The sequence below is a fragment of the Saccopteryx leptura genome, chromosome 4 (assembly GCF_036850995.1).
Source record: "Saccopteryx leptura isolate mSacLep1 chromosome 4, mSacLep1_pri_phased_curated, whole genome shotgun sequence".
Taxonomy (NCBI): domain Eukaryota; kingdom Metazoa; phylum Chordata; class Mammalia; order Chiroptera; family Emballonuridae; genus Saccopteryx; species Saccopteryx leptura.
The window spans coordinates 38,227,256-38,245,490 of NC_089506.1; the positions used below are offsets into that span (position 1 = coordinate 38,227,256).

At 42.2% G+C, this 18,235-nt stretch overlaps 1 protein-coding gene across 7 annotated transcripts in view; it reads left to right on the forward strand.

Moving 5' to 3' along the window:
- The first annotated feature begins 6,730 nt into the window (after positions 1 to 6,730).
- Positions 6,731 to 18,235, forward strand: part of ANKRD10 (ankyrin repeat domain 10) — a 37,500-nt gene continuing 25,995 nt past the window's right edge. For 4 of the 7 annotated variants that reach the window (XM_066380550.1, XM_066380553.1, XM_066380552.1 and 1 more), the window contains exons 1-4: positions 7,146 to 7,820; positions 11,295 to 11,447; positions 16,775 to 16,866; positions 18,090 to 18,125. In XM_066380550.1, the coding sequence (XP_066236647.1) occupies positions 7,161 to 7,820; positions 11,295 to 11,447; positions 16,775 to 16,866; positions 18,090 to 18,125 (941 nt within the window). In that variant the 5' untranslated portion in view covers positions 7,146 to 7,160. Of the gene's footprint in view, positions 7,102 to 7,145; positions 7,821 to 11,294; positions 11,448 to 16,774; positions 16,867 to 18,089; positions 18,126 to 18,235 lie in introns of those variants that run through there. The other 3 variants (XM_066380554.1, XM_066380555.1, XM_066380551.1) reach the window with 3 other exon arrangements.

Sequence of the window (18,235 nt, forward strand, 5' to 3'; positions counted from 1 at the left end):
ACAAGATATAAGTAAGACACAGGACAATCGATAAGATTCTAGAATTTTTATGTTCCTTATAACCAAAATCCCTGGTCCATAACAGGTCACCCCTTTCTGAAAATGAGCCGCCACCTGATCTGAGATTCAGCCTGCAATTTCATGTCAGTTAACAAATTTGTGTTGGGGGCTTACTGTGGGTGGGGCACTGTCCTGGTGGAAGGGATACAGTGATAATGGAGAGACATAGAGACAGAGAGGTACGGAGACAGAAAGAAAGGGAGAGAGACCGAGGGAGAAATAGAGAGAGAGAGAGAGAGAGAGAGAGAGAAGGACAGAGAGGAAGAGACAGAAAGAGAGGAAGAGATGAAGAGAAGGAATAAAAGAGATGAAAAGAGAGAAACAGAGATAGGGAGAGGGAGAAGCAGAGAGATAGTAACAGAGAAAGATGCAGAGACAGCTAGAGGGAGAAACAGAGAGAGAGAGGAGAGAGAGAGAGAGAGAGACTGAGGTGGAAACAGAAACAGACCTGAAGAGAGAGAGGGAGCGAGGCATCAATCCCTAATTTTATTCAACAGAACACCTGGTAGGAAGTGGAAAGCACAGTATTTTCAGAGTGAGTTCTCTGACATGCCTGGGGGCTCCCTTCCAGAGCAGACAGAGGCAACCTCTGGAGACAAGCATCTGCTTTCACACTTAAGAGCCTCCAGGAGCAAACTGAGGGCATGTTTCTACTCATCAACGGATCCACTAATGTGGAGGCAGTCTCAGGGCACACCTCTTGCTATCAAGATTTCCTTTATTTAATATTTCATTTTGTCGTTTTTTAAATTTTATTTTATAATTTAAAATAAATAACATTTATTTGTCGAGTTTTAAAATTTTTTCACTTGGGGGTGACTGGAAACTAAAATTCTAGACATCTGGAAACTCTCCTCCCAGAAGTGTCTCGTGAGGAACAAAGCTCCTGTTGTCACCAGGGTCATGGCTTTTGAAAGAAGACAGAGGAGTCAGGTACGTTCAAAGGTGTCTAAGCAGAGCTGTGAGGGAGTCTCCCAGTCTTCGGTGTCTCCAGATCAAACCAGGACAGTAGGATGTGTTGGTGCTGCCATAATAAAGTACCACAAACAGGGAGCTTGAACAACAAAATATGTACATTCTCTCAGTGTGAAGTCCAGAAGTCCAGAATGAAGGTATCCACAGGTTGACTGCTCCTAAGGCTGTGAGGGAGAATCCATCCCATGCCTTTCCCGGCTCCTGGTGCTTCCTAGCCTCCTTGGTGCCTCTTGGCCTCTGCTGCATTACCCTGATCTCTGACTTCATCTTCCCATGTTGTTCTTCCTCTGTGTGCATCTGTGCCCCAAATTTCCCTTTTTTTATAAGGACACCAGTCACATTGGATTAGGGGCCTGTTCTCTACTATGATCACATCTTAACTAGTTACATCTGCAACAACCCCGTTTCCAAATAAAGTCACATTTTGAGATACTAGGGGTTAGATGTCAACACACAATTTTGGGGGGAATACAGGTCAACCCAAAACAGAGAGAGTATACTGGGGACAGGGCAGGAAAAGCTTCTGGCAGAGGCAAACTCAGTTTTAAGAACTGAGTAAACAGCCTTTCGTGGGGCAATAGACGGACAGGCCTCAGCTGTAGATTTTATTGCTTGGGGAGCAATTTCCAAAGCAAGGTGTGAGTACCACTAACGGTGAGAGCAGACAGATTTGGAAAGCACTTAAACAAACTTTATTTTGTTGTGTATTTGTTTAAACGGGTAGGAAAGAATATGTAACCAGCACCATAACTTGTGAATGTTTTGTTAATGAAGAAGATATAAAGTTGGTAAGTTTTAAAAAGTTAACCTATTTTAAGAAAAATGTGCATAGCACAGATCCTACATGGATATAAAAATCCACATAGAAGTGGTGAAAATTCAGTTGGCATCTGAATGACCAAAGTTTGGGAAATTGTTTGCTATGGACTGAATATTTGTGTCTCCCCAAAACTCATACCAATGTGATGCGATTTGGAGTTGGGCCTTTTGGAGGTGGTTAGGGTTAGAAGAGGTCAGGAGGGCGGGCCCCATGATGGGATTAGTGCCCTTATACAGTATGAGGAGACCTGAGAGAGATGGCTCCCCCTCCCCCAAATGAGGACACAGCAAGAAGGTGACCATCTATGGATCAGGAAGAGGCTTCTTACCAGAACCCAATGGTATTGGCACCCTGATCTCAGACTTCCAGCCTCCAGAACGGTGAGAAATACATTTCTGTTGTTTAAGGTCTCTAGTCTGTTCTGTTTTTTTTTTAATTGATTGACTTTAGAGAAACAGAAAGAGACATCAATTTGTTGTTCCATTATTTATGCATTCATAGGTTGATTCTTGTGCCCTGACCAGGGATGAAAACCTCAACTTTGGTGTATCAGGATGATGCTCTGATGCTCAAACTAAGTTACCCAGCCAAAGCCTATGGTATTTTGTTATGGCAGCCTGAACAGACCAAGATACAATTATGTCCAATTTTAAGCAGATTTGCCTTCTTAAAAGATGGATCTGGCAACATGGTGGGAAATGGATGGGAGGGGAGAAAAAATAGATGATAGAACAGTAACATTCTGGTCTCACTTTTAGAGCAGGGTGAGGGCACCATCAGAATGGGACTTCCCACCCTCCAGAATCAACTATAAGTCAGGTCTGTTTCTCTCTCTGAGCCCCACACCCTCCTCTTACCTGGCACCATAGCAAAGCACCTCACTGGTCCAGACAGAACATAATCAACTGTTCAAATGATGTGGAGATATTTACCTGAAACCTATGTACGCTTATTGATCAATGTCACCCTGTTAAATTTAATTTTCTAAATAATTAAAAAAATAAATGACAGCTCCTTTGTATGGTTACACATCCAATTTGAGCAATTCCTCACACAAAGCAATTCTTTCTTTTGGAAAACCACAATGCCAATCTTACACACAGGGTTTTGGGGATTGGTTTTGATATTCAGTGGTACCTTGAGATACGAACAGACCAACATACTTTTTTAAGATACGAGCTGCGATTTGGTCCGTGTTTTTTTTTTGTTTTTGTTTTTTTTTTAATTTTTATTTTATTTATTCATTTTAGAGAGGAGAGAGAGAGACAGAGAGAGAGAGAGAGGAGAGAGAGACAGGGGGGAGGAGCTGGAAGCATCAACTCCCATATGTGCCCTGACCAGGCAAGCCCAGGGTTTCGAACCGGCGACCTCAGCATTTCCAGGTCGACGCTTTATCCACTGCGCCACCACAGGCCAGGCTGGTCCGTGTTTTTGTTTGAGATCGGAGCAAAATTCCGAAATATGAGTTGTGATTCGGGAAGCTGCCGCTAGTTGGCGCACTGGTGCACGGGTTCAGTATCGGCCTTTTGATATACGAGTTGACTTACGAGCTTCGTTACAGAACCAATTAAATTCGTATCTCAAGGTACCACTGTACTGAGTCTTGTGTCTTCTTGCTTTCTTTTGTTTATTTAAATCATATCTTTAAATACCCAAGTTTGCTAGGTTAAAAAAAATTATTCAAACAATTAAAGAAGAAAATTGTTCAGTGATTCTTGTTAAGGCATGGTAGGGTATTTACTCAAGTAGGGCCATCACGATGGGTATAGGGACCACTGTAATGGGTAAGACCCAATTATTTCTTACAGTGGGGGAGATTGGACTCAATTCTCAACACAGCATGTACAAGTTGGAATGTATAGCCACAACACAAGCTGGGTGTCTATGGATGGAAAATGGAAACATCAGCTAAACATCAGGAATTCTGGCTAAACCAACTTGACAGGATTCTTGCTGAAGGCAGGAGAGGGTGAGCAGATAGCAGCTGAGGGCTGTAGGGAATGAGGAACTGATTAGACATCAGGGGTGATCATATATGGGGATGGGGATTCTAACTAATCCAACTTAATAGCCTTGCTCAAACTGGACAATGAGGAGACGAATGCACAAGTCCAAAAATGGAGGCCTCGTTGAAATTCAGGGAGCCAGAATAGAGTTGGGTCAGGAAGAGAAACTTTGTCATTTATTTCTGGTTGCTTTGTCAAATAAAATCAAAAGATGTGTTATGAATCTACTATTTTTTCCCGTTTTTCCTAGAACTTTTTAGAAACAAGAGTCCTAAAGATAATCAGAAATTGGAAAAAGTTTTAAGAGGTGCATTTGGAAACACTCAATAGACTCCCCCTTATAATTCTCATATCCACAATTATGAGACATATTGTAGAGATCTATCATCATATATATATGCTGTCCTATTTCTCTACAGCTACTTAAATGTGTATATAGTCCAAGTAACGCTAAAAAAACAGAAAGTCATATTAATTGAGGAAGGATGCCCTCTATGAATCCTATCACTATAACCTACTTTATTTTTCTTTATGCAAAATAAATTCCAAGGTTAAAAAAACTTAACACTGGGGTGGAAACTAGGTCTGGATATTATTCTAACCTCTGGCACAGTAATGTAGGAAGTTTGTCCTTGGGCAAGTTCCTTAGCTTATCTGTGTCTCAGTTTCATCATTTGCAGAATGCAGAGTAAGAAAGAGTAATCCCTCCCTTTGCTTACTATGGATCAGAAGGCAGGATTTTGTCCTTTCCCAAAATGGAATGCCTCTTTCCTAGGAAGGGTGGGAATCATTATAAGGATGTATATCATAAATAGATAATTTGATTAATATCAGCATAGTGTATACAAAAAGAAATGACTGAATTCTGGAATAGATCAAGCTTGAAATGCATTTAAGCATATTTCTACTTTTTTGGTCCAAACAAAAGTATATTGCTTGAACTACTGAAATATTCTTTCTTGCCACATTTAATAAATTATAAGCTCAAGAGAAGACAGTATAAATCTCATTAGTATTTCCCATTTATTAGTAATTGCTCACTAAATTGAAACATTTGCTAGTTTTTATCACTTTATCTAGAGCAGGGGTCCCCAAACTACGGCCCATGGGCCACATGTGGCCCCCTGAGGCCATTTATCCGGCCTGCCGCACTTCCAGAAGGGGCACTTCTTTCATTGGTGGTCAGTGAGAGGAGCACAGGATGCATCCTGGAGTACTGTATGTGGCAGCGCCGCAAAGCACGGCGTCGCTCACATACAGTACTACTTACGGTGAAGCGGGACTCACGCGTCACGACTCCAGAAGCGCGTCATATCACTTGTTACCGCTAGCAGTGACAAATATGGAACCAGACATTGACCATCTCATTAGCCAAAAGCAGGCCTATAGTTCCCATTGAAATACTGGTCAGTTTGTTGATTTTAATTTACTTGTTCTTTATTTTAAATATTGTATTTGTTCCCGTTTTGTTTTTTTACTTTAAAATAAGATATGTGCAGTGTGCATAGAGATTTGTTGTTTTTTTTATAGTCCGGCCCTCCAACGGTCTGAGGGACAGTGAACTGGCCCCCTGAGTAAAAAGTTTGGGGACCCCTGATCTAGAGCACTTCCCAATGTGTTTCATTCACCATTGTACTCAACACATTTCTTGTATGGATAGCTGTTGTTCATACTGTAAGTTAACAATTTCCCTTTGTGAGGCGCTATTTCTAATTTGTTGTTTTATTAACTAATGGGGCAATGTCCTATTTATGCATCAGACATGTGGTTGCCCACTTAGTTTGATTACTGTGATTAGAATCTTGTAAAAGAAAAAAAAAAGGAAGCAATATACACAAGGAAAAAGAATATATACAAATCAAACTCTCTTTATATTATATATAGAAAAGTACTATAAGTAAATACCCATAAACGTTAAGTGGTTATTTCTCGATAGTAAAAATTATTGATAATTTTCCCATTTTACTCATTATCAGAAAAAAAATCTATTTAAAAAACAAACAAAATAACAATGATTAGCCCTGGCCTGGTAACTCACTTGGTCACTTGGCTGGAGCATCCTCCAGATATGCCAAGGTTGCAGTGCCATCCGGTCAGGGCACATACAAGAATCAACCAAGAATGCGAAGTGGAACAACAAATCGACATTCCTCTTTCTCCTCTTTTCTCTCTCTCCCTCAAGTCAATAAAATAAAAAAATATTTCAGTGATTGAAGTAGAATTTACTATTTCATTGCATGCAGCAATTTTTTCCCTCAGCATTGTAGCTGTCCATTCTCGCAAACGACCAGCAGGCGCCCTAGTTAGGGCAGAAAGCGCGGGAACTGGTCCTCTGCTCCCGGACCGGGATCTCGGGCCTTAAGGAGCAGTGGTCTCCCACTGGGCGATTATAGGCGCGCGACCGAAACCTCCCGGGGACCAGCATCCCGCTTGTGGGAAGGTCACAAAACCCCAAACCTGAGGCTCCGAGGCATTTTATTAGGGCGGGCGGGCTTCTTCCCAAAGGCCCCACTGCGGGGCCGCCCGCCGCGGAACCAACAGCGCCCTGCCGGCCCAGTGTCTGGCGGGGGGCCCCGCGGCCCGCCCTCAGCCCCTTCCCGGGCCGCCATGCCCCGCCCCCACTCCCGGCCCTCTCCGCTGCCGCCGGCTCCACCCCGACCCCCGAGCACCGCGGCACCGCCTCCAGCTCCCGGCCCCCGCCCCCGCCCCCGGCCCGGGTCGCTCTCAGCCCCCACCGCCCGAGGCGTCTGCAGCGCCTCGGACCCCGCCAGGCCCCGCCCACACCGTGCCAAGCCTCCCTCAGACCCCGCGTCTCCCGGCGCCAGCCTCAGGCCCGGCCGCTGCGACCCCGCCCTCAGCCCCGCCCCCCGTGCGCGCTCCGCTCGGCAGCCGGCGGGACGCGGCGGTGGCGGCGGCAGCGGCTGCTTGTGCTCCTTTGTGCTCGGGCGGCGGCGGCGGCGGCGGCGGCATCTCAAGTCGTCACCGACGCGTCCTCCTAGCCCGGCGGCGCACGCTCTTCGGTGACGGACCATGTCGGCGGCGGGAGCGGGCCCGGGTGTGGAAGCGGGCTTCTCTAGCGAGGAGCTGCTGTCGCTCCGCTTCCCGCTGCACCGCGCCTGCCGCGACGGGGACCTGGCCGCGCTCTGCTCGCTGCTGCAGCAGACGCCGCCTGCCCACTTAGCCGCCGAGGACTCCTTCTACGGCTGGACGCCCGTGCACTGGGCCGCGCACTTCGGCAAGGTGGGCGCGGGCGCTTTAAGGCGCCATTTTCCGCTGCTTCTCTGTGAGGGTCGGGGAAGATGGGGGCTGAGGCGCGGGAACGCAGCGACGGCGCCCCGAGGGGCCCGGGGCGTGCCGGGAGCGCGGGGCGGAAGTGGGCCCGGAGGCGCCCGGAGGGGCCTGGGGCGCCTGTGCGGCGGCGCAAGTTTCAAACGGGGGCGGCCTCCCGGAGGCGCCGGCTTCCCGGAGGCGCCGCCCCTGGCCGAGTGCGGAGCGGCGCCTGTGGTCGGGAGGGAGGCTCGGGCCCACCCCCGCTCGCTGCGCCGAGAACCCGGGCCTCTCGCGGCCGGCCGGCCCCGCGGGTGGCGGTGCGGAGACGAGGCCCTCGAGGGGGCGCGCGGCTGCCCGAGTCCCGGCGCGCCTGGGGGACGCCGCGGGCGTCGGAACCCGGGCGCTGTGTGACTGCGGGCCCTGCAGGTCTTCTCGCTCCCGCTCTGACCCAGGGGAGGATTACAGGCGCCGGGAGCGGAGCCGCGCGAAATGCGGAGGATCGGTGGGCCGGGTTAACGTCCCTAAATGCCGAGTGTCGCCAGCGTGGAGCCGCGTCCGCGGGAGCCGGAGCCGGAGCCGGAAGGGGTCTGCGGCTGTCGGAATCCCTGCCCCGCGCTGCTTCGGAGGCGCCCCCTCCCCTGTCCCCTGCTCCGCGGCCCGGGCCTGCGTCCTGGTCCCGCTTGAACGAGGTGACCGCGAGCTATCTGGAGAAAGCTTCTCTCTTAGCTGAAGGTTGTATTACATACAGATGATTTCGGTGGTGGAATAAATAACCTGATTGAATTGTCAAGTCACCGGGCCGTTGTGTAAAATGAACGGTGACACTTGAAAGTAAAAGGTTTTGGGGAGTGTTTAGAAGGTTGTCTGTGCTGCGGAGACATTTAGTTCTCCTAGGTCTACTAGAGTTAGCGAGGGTTGTATCATCTTACGTGTAAATTACTGTAAAGGTGTTAAACAAGGTAGGATTGTCTTTCTTTGGTAATTTGATAACAGATTGCTACTTTAAATTTTTTAAAGATCAGACGAACTTTTTCCTGTCAGTGCAGTAAATGAGTTTGTTTGATCAGAGAAGCAGTCATTAAGTGAGATTTACAGTGCATTTCAGAAAGGACTAAGATTTATCTGCCAAATATCAGGGGCAGTTAAAAATGTTTCCCTGGGAAGTGATGAGGTTAGATTGAAGCAAAGAAATGTTTTTGCAGAAATAGATGTAGGACAATGCGACCACAGCTTATTTCAAGATCTTAACATTTGAATTTGCAGTTGATGAAGTTTCTTTACTTTTCACTTCTTGGTGCTGCACTCACAATACCATTGTGTCTTTTGGGAAACAGTTTCTGATTCCCCTCATGAAGTGGGAAAGTCAGAGGTATATTTTATTGAACGAATTGAAAGGGAGTTAAGATAGTAAGGGTGAGGCAAGTAACCTAATCAGCTGTAAGATCCCATGGCACAGGTTTCTAAAGTTGTGTTACTGTAGTACCAGTTACTGAAAATGGGCACCCGTGGGAAATCAGTGTCTTAAACAAAGTAATAGAACCCTTTTCTGCCCTTCCCTTTGTAGCCTTGAATGTAGATTTCCCAAGGCAATCAGTAATCTGAGGCATTATCTCCCTCCGGAGTACATCTTGCTCTGATTTATTTTTACATTACTGTAGGTAACTCAAAGCACTGATTCTCAACATTTTTTTGTCCCTCTTTGTTTTGGGGGGAGCCTTGTAACAGCAAGGACAGGTTTGTTTGTTTTTTAAAGATTCCCCTGTTGATGCCTATCTTTCCTACCCTGGTAGAGAATGACACAGTATTGTGTGATAAGCCAGTACATTCTGTAGAATGCTTAAGCCTCACTACAAATGGTCATTTAGAGTATTTCTTAATCCAAGGGTGACTTTGAGTATAGTTTCTAGGGAATAATAATGGCCATGACTACTTTAAAATGCTTAAATGGTAAATGTTACGTTGTGTGTATTTTGACAAAAGTAAAAGACTTTTGTAGGTCTCTTTTACAGAACATACTTAATAGATGAACCAAAGAGGGCAAATGCTGTAACTAGAGACAGTCACTGTAGTGTTTTCAGTTGTCTTTAATCATGATTGTAGAGCCTTTGATACAGAAGGGGCCATAGAAAAAGCATCATTCAGTCTTTGAGAAAAAACTCTTTGGACAGAAATTAGACCAGGATTCAGGGCTATAGGTGCCCAATCCAGTAAGTACCCCCACCCCTTGAAAACAGCTTTCCTTATTTTATATACATCTATGCCTGCGCTGTTCTTGGCCTGTGCAAAACCAAACTTAACATTTAACATATTATTAAGTATTCCCAACTTTCAAGCTTGTGTTCCTGGAAATGTGCCAATTGTGCACAAGTCACCTAACTTTTTAAGAGGCTTATTTATTTGTTCCCAGAGCACTAAACATTTAAAATCTCTAATTATACCTTGCTTTTACAAGCTATTAAACAATATTTTTCCAGAATTCCAAGCCTAATATCCTAAATTGAACTGAGAGATAACAGATTTCAGTCCAGGGAGCTCTCAATTGATATTAAGATGAACTGTTTTTAGCCTGCCTATTGATTTTCATCTGTTTCATTTTTGTTGAATTTGGCAGCTGTTCATTTTATCACTAGTATTGGCACTTTTTCACTTAGTACATTAATAAAGGTAATATATAAAAATATACCCAAGTTGTCTCTCAGCTGCCACTCCAGATTCAAGTTCCTTGAAGACAGAGGTCATGTTTTAAATTGGTATACTCCCAACTGTGAGAGTTCCTCTCACAAAAATGTTGATTGCAGTAATCTGTCCTTTGCAAGGAAAGGCGTAAATTGCTGAAAGAGGATAGGGAGGTGGGGTAAGATGGGAATGTAGCTATTTGTTCTTCATTTGAGGTCTGTCCTCTGGAAGAGAAAGAATTTTGGCAATTAATGTGCATGGTGCTTCGTGAGGGGAAACAGGGCAGTCTGGAGTCCAGCATCTGAGGACACACCAGGTGGAAGAGTGTAAGTCCTTGAGAACAACAGGCCTTCTTGGACAGTGCTTGGCATGTGGTAGGCATTTGTTAAATGTTTGTTTGAGTGTGAATTCTTTTACCCAGAGGCTAGTATAATATGGCACCTGGCTGCAAAGTCTTATCTTGACTCCTGTCTTTCTTTTAGTCACCTGCTAGGTACAGAGCTCAGCAATGCTCTAACCCTTTTTTTGTATTTTTCTCTCTGTACAATCAGTTTGAAAAGACTTAAGCCTGCCCTCTCACTCTCTCACTCTACACATCTTTTTTTCTGAGAAAATAATCTTAAGGGTGGGCCTCAATTGAGTATTCATCAAATGCTGCATTGTACAAAGGTGTACAGTTGTACAGACTGCAGAAAACAGCCTTTGACTATGAGGAGTTTACCAGGGCTACACAAACTTTTTTGTGTATATCTTTCCGAAGTTAGAAGCGGGGGAGGCAGCCAGACAGACTCCGGTATGCGTCCGACCGGGATCCACTCAGCATGCCCACCAGGGGGCGATGTTGCTCCTTTTCTGCCTGAGCCATCCTAGCGCCTCAGGCGGAGGCCATGGAGCCATCTTCAGCGCCTGGGCCAACTTTGCTTCAATAGAGCGTTGACTGCAGGAGGGGAAGAGAGAGATAGAGAGGAAGAAGAGGGGAAGGGGTGGAGAAGCAGATGGGCGCTTCTCCTGTGTGCCTTGACCCAGACTCGAACCCGGGGCCTCCACCTGCCGGCAAACACACTTAACGCTGAGCCAACCGGCCAGGGCCCACAAACCTTTTTTAAACACCAATCACTGTAACATTTTTATTCTTTAAAATAGTATATGAAGTGGCAAAACCTAGTTTTGATAGAAGTCTGAATAAGCAATCAAATCTTATTTTGTCTTTTTCAAGTGTAGGAAAAACAAAGTGTTTAAATTTGTGTAGTATCAATATTTTTGACTATCAGTCCTGTGACTTTTTTACAAGGAAAAATGTTCTTTTAAATGCCTTTTAAAATTTGCATGGTATTAGGATGGAATGACTTACTTTGTTTCCTTAAATAGAAAAAACAATTTTGTAACAGAAAATGCCACTTAATCTCTTATAGAATTTAGATTGTGTAACATTTAATGGTATACCGACATTTATGCATGTTTCATTTCTCCTCCTCCTGTCTTTGAAGTTGGAGTGCTTAATACAGTTGGTGAGAGCAGGAGCCACACTTGATGTCTCCACTACCCGCTATGCACAGACCCCAGCCCACATCGCTGCTTTTGGGGGACATCCTCAGTGCCTCCTGTGGTTGATTCAAGCAGGGGCCAGCATTAACAAACCGGTAAGGGAGTGCCAATGTTGACTTGGTTTGTTTTGTTTTCTTTTTCCAGTTATAATTACATGATGTTGAGTTTTCAATCAAGGCCTTAATTAGAACTTGATACTTCTACCTGTGGGCTAGTTAGAATTTATGTTTAAGTTACATGTGGATAACAGGCCTTTCATATAGCAATGCTTTCTGCTTTTAGAGTAGTCTCACCTGTTATAAGCCTTACTGTGAACCACAGTGACCCAACTGATTTGCTCAAGGTTATAGCTGTAACTGAAGGAATCTGGCCTTGAGCCCAGCTTTCCTGGCTTCCCTGCTCACAGCTGCCTTAGTGTCATTTCCACTGATAATTGTGAAAACATATCCATGCTAGCAAAAGAATGGCTATTAAATCACCTCTGTGGTTCAGTTAGCCTTAGCAGAGTGACCAACTTGAGTTAATGTTGCTTCAGATATAAATTGGGAGTGATGATGATGCAGATAAGTAGCCATGTATCTATAGGAAGTGACTCCTGAACACCAAATGGAAGGATTTTTGTATTCAGACATACATGAACATGAGAGTGGAAGTTTTTTTCATGGTGTGTTTTCAGTATTCCTTGTCAGTTGTTAAAAAAAACCCACCACACTAGAAGAGAGTTTCGCTTATTTAAGGGAACTGCCCTGAACAAGCATTTGGTAAAAGACTTCATGGACGGTCTGACCGGAGTGTCCCCAGTCTCAGTACCCTGCTCCAGGATGGATTCTTCTAAGGGACTTGTGCCTCAGGATTTGTAGCTAGTCTTTATGCCTCTCTGCTTTTAGTTTTTCCCTTTGACCTATTTTTATGTCCTTTTCCTACTAATAATTATCAAGGGCCTACTGTTTGTAAATGAACTGTTATTTCCTCTTCTTTTTTGTCTTTCCTTAGATTCATCCCTTGATAATCACTTATAACGTATTTGAGAGCCACTCTCCTAGAGATAATAACACAGCTACCCACCTACAAAGCAAGTAATTGAGAAAAGGTGTTTTAGCAGTAATGTAACACAAGGATCAGTGGGAAAGGGGAATGAGAGATAGAGAGGGAATTTGCTCTTCATAATAGACTTTTCGGAGTGAGGACTGTACAGGGAGAGCCCTGGATTTTAGGCCTGTTTCGGTTATAAACTGGAATTCGAGGTGGCACAATTTTTAGGCTTACTGTGCTACTTCCTTTCTCTTCCTTCCTTCTCAACACATGGATGCCTTTATACATACAGACCACTCTGCTTTGTTACTTTTACCCACTAATTCAGGAGTCACTGACTTGATCATTATTGATCTAGGCAGTACCTGTCTCTCACCCATCGCATTCCTAGTCCTGCATTCTCTCCTCTCCCTTTCTCCCAGTAGAAAGGGCACTGGGGCCTGTTTCCACACTTTGCTTCCTCATCTCTCTCTGGCCTTGGGCAAATCATTTACTTGTTCTATGGCTTAATCTTCATATCAAAAAAATATGGACAAGCCATGAATGGCAGTAATTAATATTTAATATGGAATTTACAGAATATTCTGTATGTTCTCATTAAATTGTTCTGTAGCTTCTGATTTATAGCTAAAGAAATTGTCTAATGCTATTTTTCAGACTTTTTAAAATATAGATGTCCACTTTCCGTGTAACGTTTTTAGCAGCTCAGTATTTTTCACAGGTAAAATGTTTGCCCCCCCCCCCCCCCCTCCTCTAGAGAGAACACTGTGTGGAAATCTCTCCTGCACTCTGCTCCCAGGGCTACCGTCCCCAGATTCCACCTCCTCACAGCCCTTTCTATGTTTTTGTTGTTGTTGATTTGAGAGAGAAACATCGATTTGGTTGATTGTCGTCTGTGCCCTGACTGGGGATCTAACATGTAACATTGGCACATCGAGGTGATGCTCTAACCAACTGAGCCACCCAACGAGGGTGCCCTCTATTTTAACTGCTCTCCTGGCTCAATATCCCCAAGTTATCTCATGTGTGAGGATGTTGCTTGTATTTATTGAGCATCCTGGCATTGCTCCTGAGAAGATCTCAGTTGGCTGTGGTCCCATGTGCTGAGCTTCGGTCTGAATCTCCGATGTCGTCTTACTCCACTAGGTAACCGTAGGACTGCTGTGACAGGTACTCGGAGACCTTTGAGGTCCCAGTAGCCCTTTTCTTGATTCCTTCAACACACTGTTGACTCATCTTGAGGTAGATGGTTTTTCTCATTTAACAGATAAACTATTACAAAGCCAAATCCAGGTTTTTCTTAGCTTTTTTTGTTTGTTTGCTTGTATACATGTAAGTTTTTTGAACCTAGCATTGTATTTCTTAATAATATTTTGTTTTAACCCATCTATTAGTTTTAATCTTTTGGTATGTTAATGACTAACCTTTTTTTCAAGTTTAGTAGATACTATCTGCCATTTCTAAGGTTGCCATGGGGGTTTCTGAAACTTAGATGTATTGTCTAGAGATTCAGTGTTCTAAATTTACACAAAGGAAGTGAAGTTAGTTTTCAAGTGATTTATTTTTATGTCTGTAGCAGCGTTTCGTCCCATGACACATACAAACTAATTACTAAAATTCTGTAGCACACCAAAAAATATATTTTTTGCTGATCTGACCAAAAAAATAGGTATAATTTTGATTCATTCACACCAGACAGCTATTATGTAGGCTATTGTCATTTTTTTATTTGACAATCTAAGGGAAAAGAGGTCAGTGTCCCTGACTAAATAGTCAGGTATTACGTGTTTTAAAAATTCCTGCAGTGCGCTGGTTGAAAATTACTGGTTTATAGTGACTACCCACGAGTGTAATTTTTTATATTTGCAATACTCCTTTTACAGTTTTGCTGGCATATGATGTTGCTTTTATTTTTTCTTATAACTAGATTAGATTATAATTTTTTTTTTTTTTAATGAAAATTAAAGGTGACTTGTCTGTGTTCAGACTTCTGGTAACTTCTCTCACTTCCTTTATTAGTCAGCGTTAGCAACAATACTTCTAGAATCATACTATAAACTGTTTGGTACGTATTTTTGAAATGTTGTTGGTCTGAAATGTAACCGTAAAATGGCTCTTTACTCATACTCTCTTGGCTGCAGAGCTTCTTTTGATTGTTTGCTTTTTGTTTTATTTTAATTGATTTTAGAGAGAGAAGGAAAGAGAGAAAACAGAAATATCGATCTGTTTCTTTATGTGCCATGACCAGGGATCGAACCAGCAACCTTTGGGTATCCAGACATTGCCCTAACCAATCAAGCCGGGGCTTGGCTGCAATTTTCTTTAGTGTTTATTCTGCCCTTTATATTAATGATGTTTTCCTTTTGTAACAGAACAGGAGCAGGGTAGTTTTGCTTTTTCTCTGTTATCTGTTAATTGCTCCTTCATCTTTTGGAAATAGCAAAAACCCTTGCTTTTTTCTTCTTGTTCTAAAGGTAGCTTTTAAAAAAACAAAACAATACTATATTTCTTGAGGGGTTTTGTTGTTGTTTTGCTTTTTGTGTTTTGTTCCCTGCAAAATCTCATCTAAATCTCTTTTTCTGGCAATACTTATGTGGAATTTTTATTTGTCCTCATTATGTACCTGCCCCCCCAATTTTTGGGGGGGTAGGAGTATGTTTTTGTTTTTTATAAAATCTGAGTTCAGTAGATAGTTCTTTGTATAACTACATGGTTTTATGTGTTTCTTCAAAAATGGGATTATTACATTTAGTCTACATCACTTGAGTGTACTTTAAAATAAATGTGCACACATTTCCCTCTACTAAACAGTCAGGCCTTTCGGGGGTGGGTGTGTGTGTGTGTGTGTGTGTGTGTGTGTGTGTGTGTGTGAGTGTGTGTGTGTAAACTAATGTAACATCTTTCCACTTTAGCCCTCACCTCAGTTCTCCTCCTGTGAGTTACTCTGCATTGGTGAGGAGCTCAAATATTAACTGGGTTTATCAACAAACTGTTTTCTAAGTACTAGATAATTTTCGCAGTTGCCCCACTCCTACTTTATGTCTTTATCCTTAATTAATGTGGTATTCTTCTTCAGCCAAGTTCAGCTTCCAGTGACTTTGAAGTGTGACCGATTCAGGAACTGTTGCTGCTTAGCCACTTGGAATTTCCCAGGCAAAAGTCCTAAATCAATTTATTTAGCAAAATAACTTCTCTTGATTGTTGTATCTTTCTTTACCTCTTGTTTACATAAGAGCCTACAAATGAAGTTGTGATTCAGATTTTTTTCCATTTGTGCAGTGTAAACTAATGCATATTTTTTTTTGAATGACTACAAGTAGTGTTCATAACTGTTTCCCGGAGTCTGTTCCTTCCTCTACCTCCTCCAGCATTGTTTTTTGAAGCTCAAATCTGGTTCTAATGCAGCCTTTCTAAGCGAAGGCCTTGAACAGAGTTTCCATCACAAACAGCCTGCATTGTATACAAGCTACCTATGTTTGACACCCGTGTTCTTCCTTCCGATCATTTCCTGACCTTTTAACCTCAACCAGTTTTCTAAAGTATAGTCCTAATTCAAGTTCAGGTTTTAAAAAAAAGACCCAAAGGAGGCACTGATGATATCTTGACTCAAGCTAGCCTTGTGGTAGATAGATACAGGTAAACCAGACTACACATTAGATACTGGTGCTATTTCTTGGCCTTGATTACTTTTTTTTTTACTTGTCAGAAGATAATTATTTTGGCTCTTATTTGCAATATATTTGTGCTAAGATTCAGCATAAAGTTATTTCCAAACCATCTAGAGCAGTGGTAGTCAACCTGGTCCCTACCACCCACTAGTGGGCTTTCCAGCTTTCATGGTGGGCAACCAAAGTATAAATAAAAAGATAGATTTAACTATAGTAAGTTGTTTTATAAAGATTTATTCTGCCAAACTTAGCGAAAATCTGACATCAAGTACTTGATAAGTAATTATTATTATATGCTTTAACTTGCTGTAACTCTGCTTTATAAATTTTATAAAGTTACTTCCCTACTTTATAAATCACCATTACTGTGGAACCAGTGGGCGATTAGAAAATTTTACTACCAACAGAGATACAAAAGTGGGCGGTAGGTATAAAAAGGTTGACTACCCCTGATCTAGAGTATACATGCTATCATATTAGCTATCACTGCTATAGAAGCCCCACAGATTTTTTTGTTCTTGATTGAATCGTTGCCCTTTTCCTGGTCTGCTCTTATTTTCTCTTCACATCTACATTTCTTTGTGTTCTGCTTTAAATTGGGATTATCACATTGTTTTATTTCAAAGTTGAATGATACGATACATGGACTATGTTAATTATTTACTTTAAAATCAGAAGTCTTGTGTCTGAGTATTTATGTGTGTTGCTTTTTGTTGTTTTAGGACTGTGAGGGCGAGACTCCTATTCACAAAGCGGCTCGCTCTGGGAGCCTAGACTGCATCAGTGCCCTGGTGGCTAACGGGGCTCACATCGAGTAAGTGTCTTTGTTTATTCTTCCCAACTAAGATGTAGTAAAGGGTGTTTGTGTTTAGAGACAGTATTTAGAGCAAGCAAACTAAACTTTGATTTTAATGTTAGTAATATAATTTTGATTTTTAGATCGGTCGATGATAGCAGAATTGTGTAGGTTAAGTTGACCAGCAGAAGGGGCCTTGGTTTCATAGCACTATCAGAATTCTTGCCATGAGAGAGAGCATATTAGGATAGAAAGAACAATTGACTAATAACATTTGAAACCTAGCGACAATGACTTTGCCACTAACTAGTATCTCTGTGGGCAAGTCTTAAAACTTTCCTTGCTAAATTGTAATTTCAAAACAAAGGCCTTGGATTGGATTTAAGCATTGGCTCAAAAAACTCTTGCAGACAGTTAGCTTTTCTAAATTTTATTTCCTCATCTTTTAGCAGATGGTGACCTATTACGACTTTTGATGATATATAACATTGTAAAATGTAACTATCCATTAAAAACATCAAACTCTCTCTGAGCTTTTGATACTGATGGAATTATTTTAGGATATCCTTGTTGTAGCCCAGTTAGCATCAACTAGCTTATTTATGACTTGTAAAACAATATTTTTAAGAATATCTATTTTACAATGTTATTTTGTATTTGAATCATTAGCTAGCAGTGACATTATACATTTATTTTAGGTAGTAAATTTATTTGTATTTATTTTCTCTTAAAGATTTTATGTTATAAAATTTTTTCTTCTGCAGTTCACAGCATTAACAAAATGGATGCAGTTTTCACCCTTAAATGTTGAGTGTAAGCTATAGAGCTGTAATAACCAAAATAACTATGATAATATCAGCTTTTTTGTTTTACCTTGAGTGTCTTGAATATTTCATAAAAATTAATTACAAACCACTTTATTCTAATTGGAAATGTGAAATTTTAAACACTGGGAGAAACAAAACCCACCAAACTAACTTAGTTTAACCCTTTGGTTTCCACTTCATTGTTTTGACTCTGTATTTAATCAATACTGAAAATAGACCCTGAACAGTAAAAAATTCATATAGGTTGATGCAAGACCTGTCTAATACCAGGGGCTATCATTAGGCTCTTAGTATCTTAGCTTCTGTTTCATTAAGTATTGTTGTGAAGATTAGTCATTAGTTTGGGCTTGGATCATTTACTTATGTAGTGATTTAGTATTATAAATATGATCTGTATTAACTGTTACATTGCAGGGAACCTCGTGATTTCATATGTAGTTATGACTTAAGGTAACGTAAAAACAATTGAATATCTATTATATGATGTTAAAAACATTGAGATGATTCTCAGTGGATTGCTTTAAAGCAAAGATACATATGCAGTTTTCTTAGCTGTATTC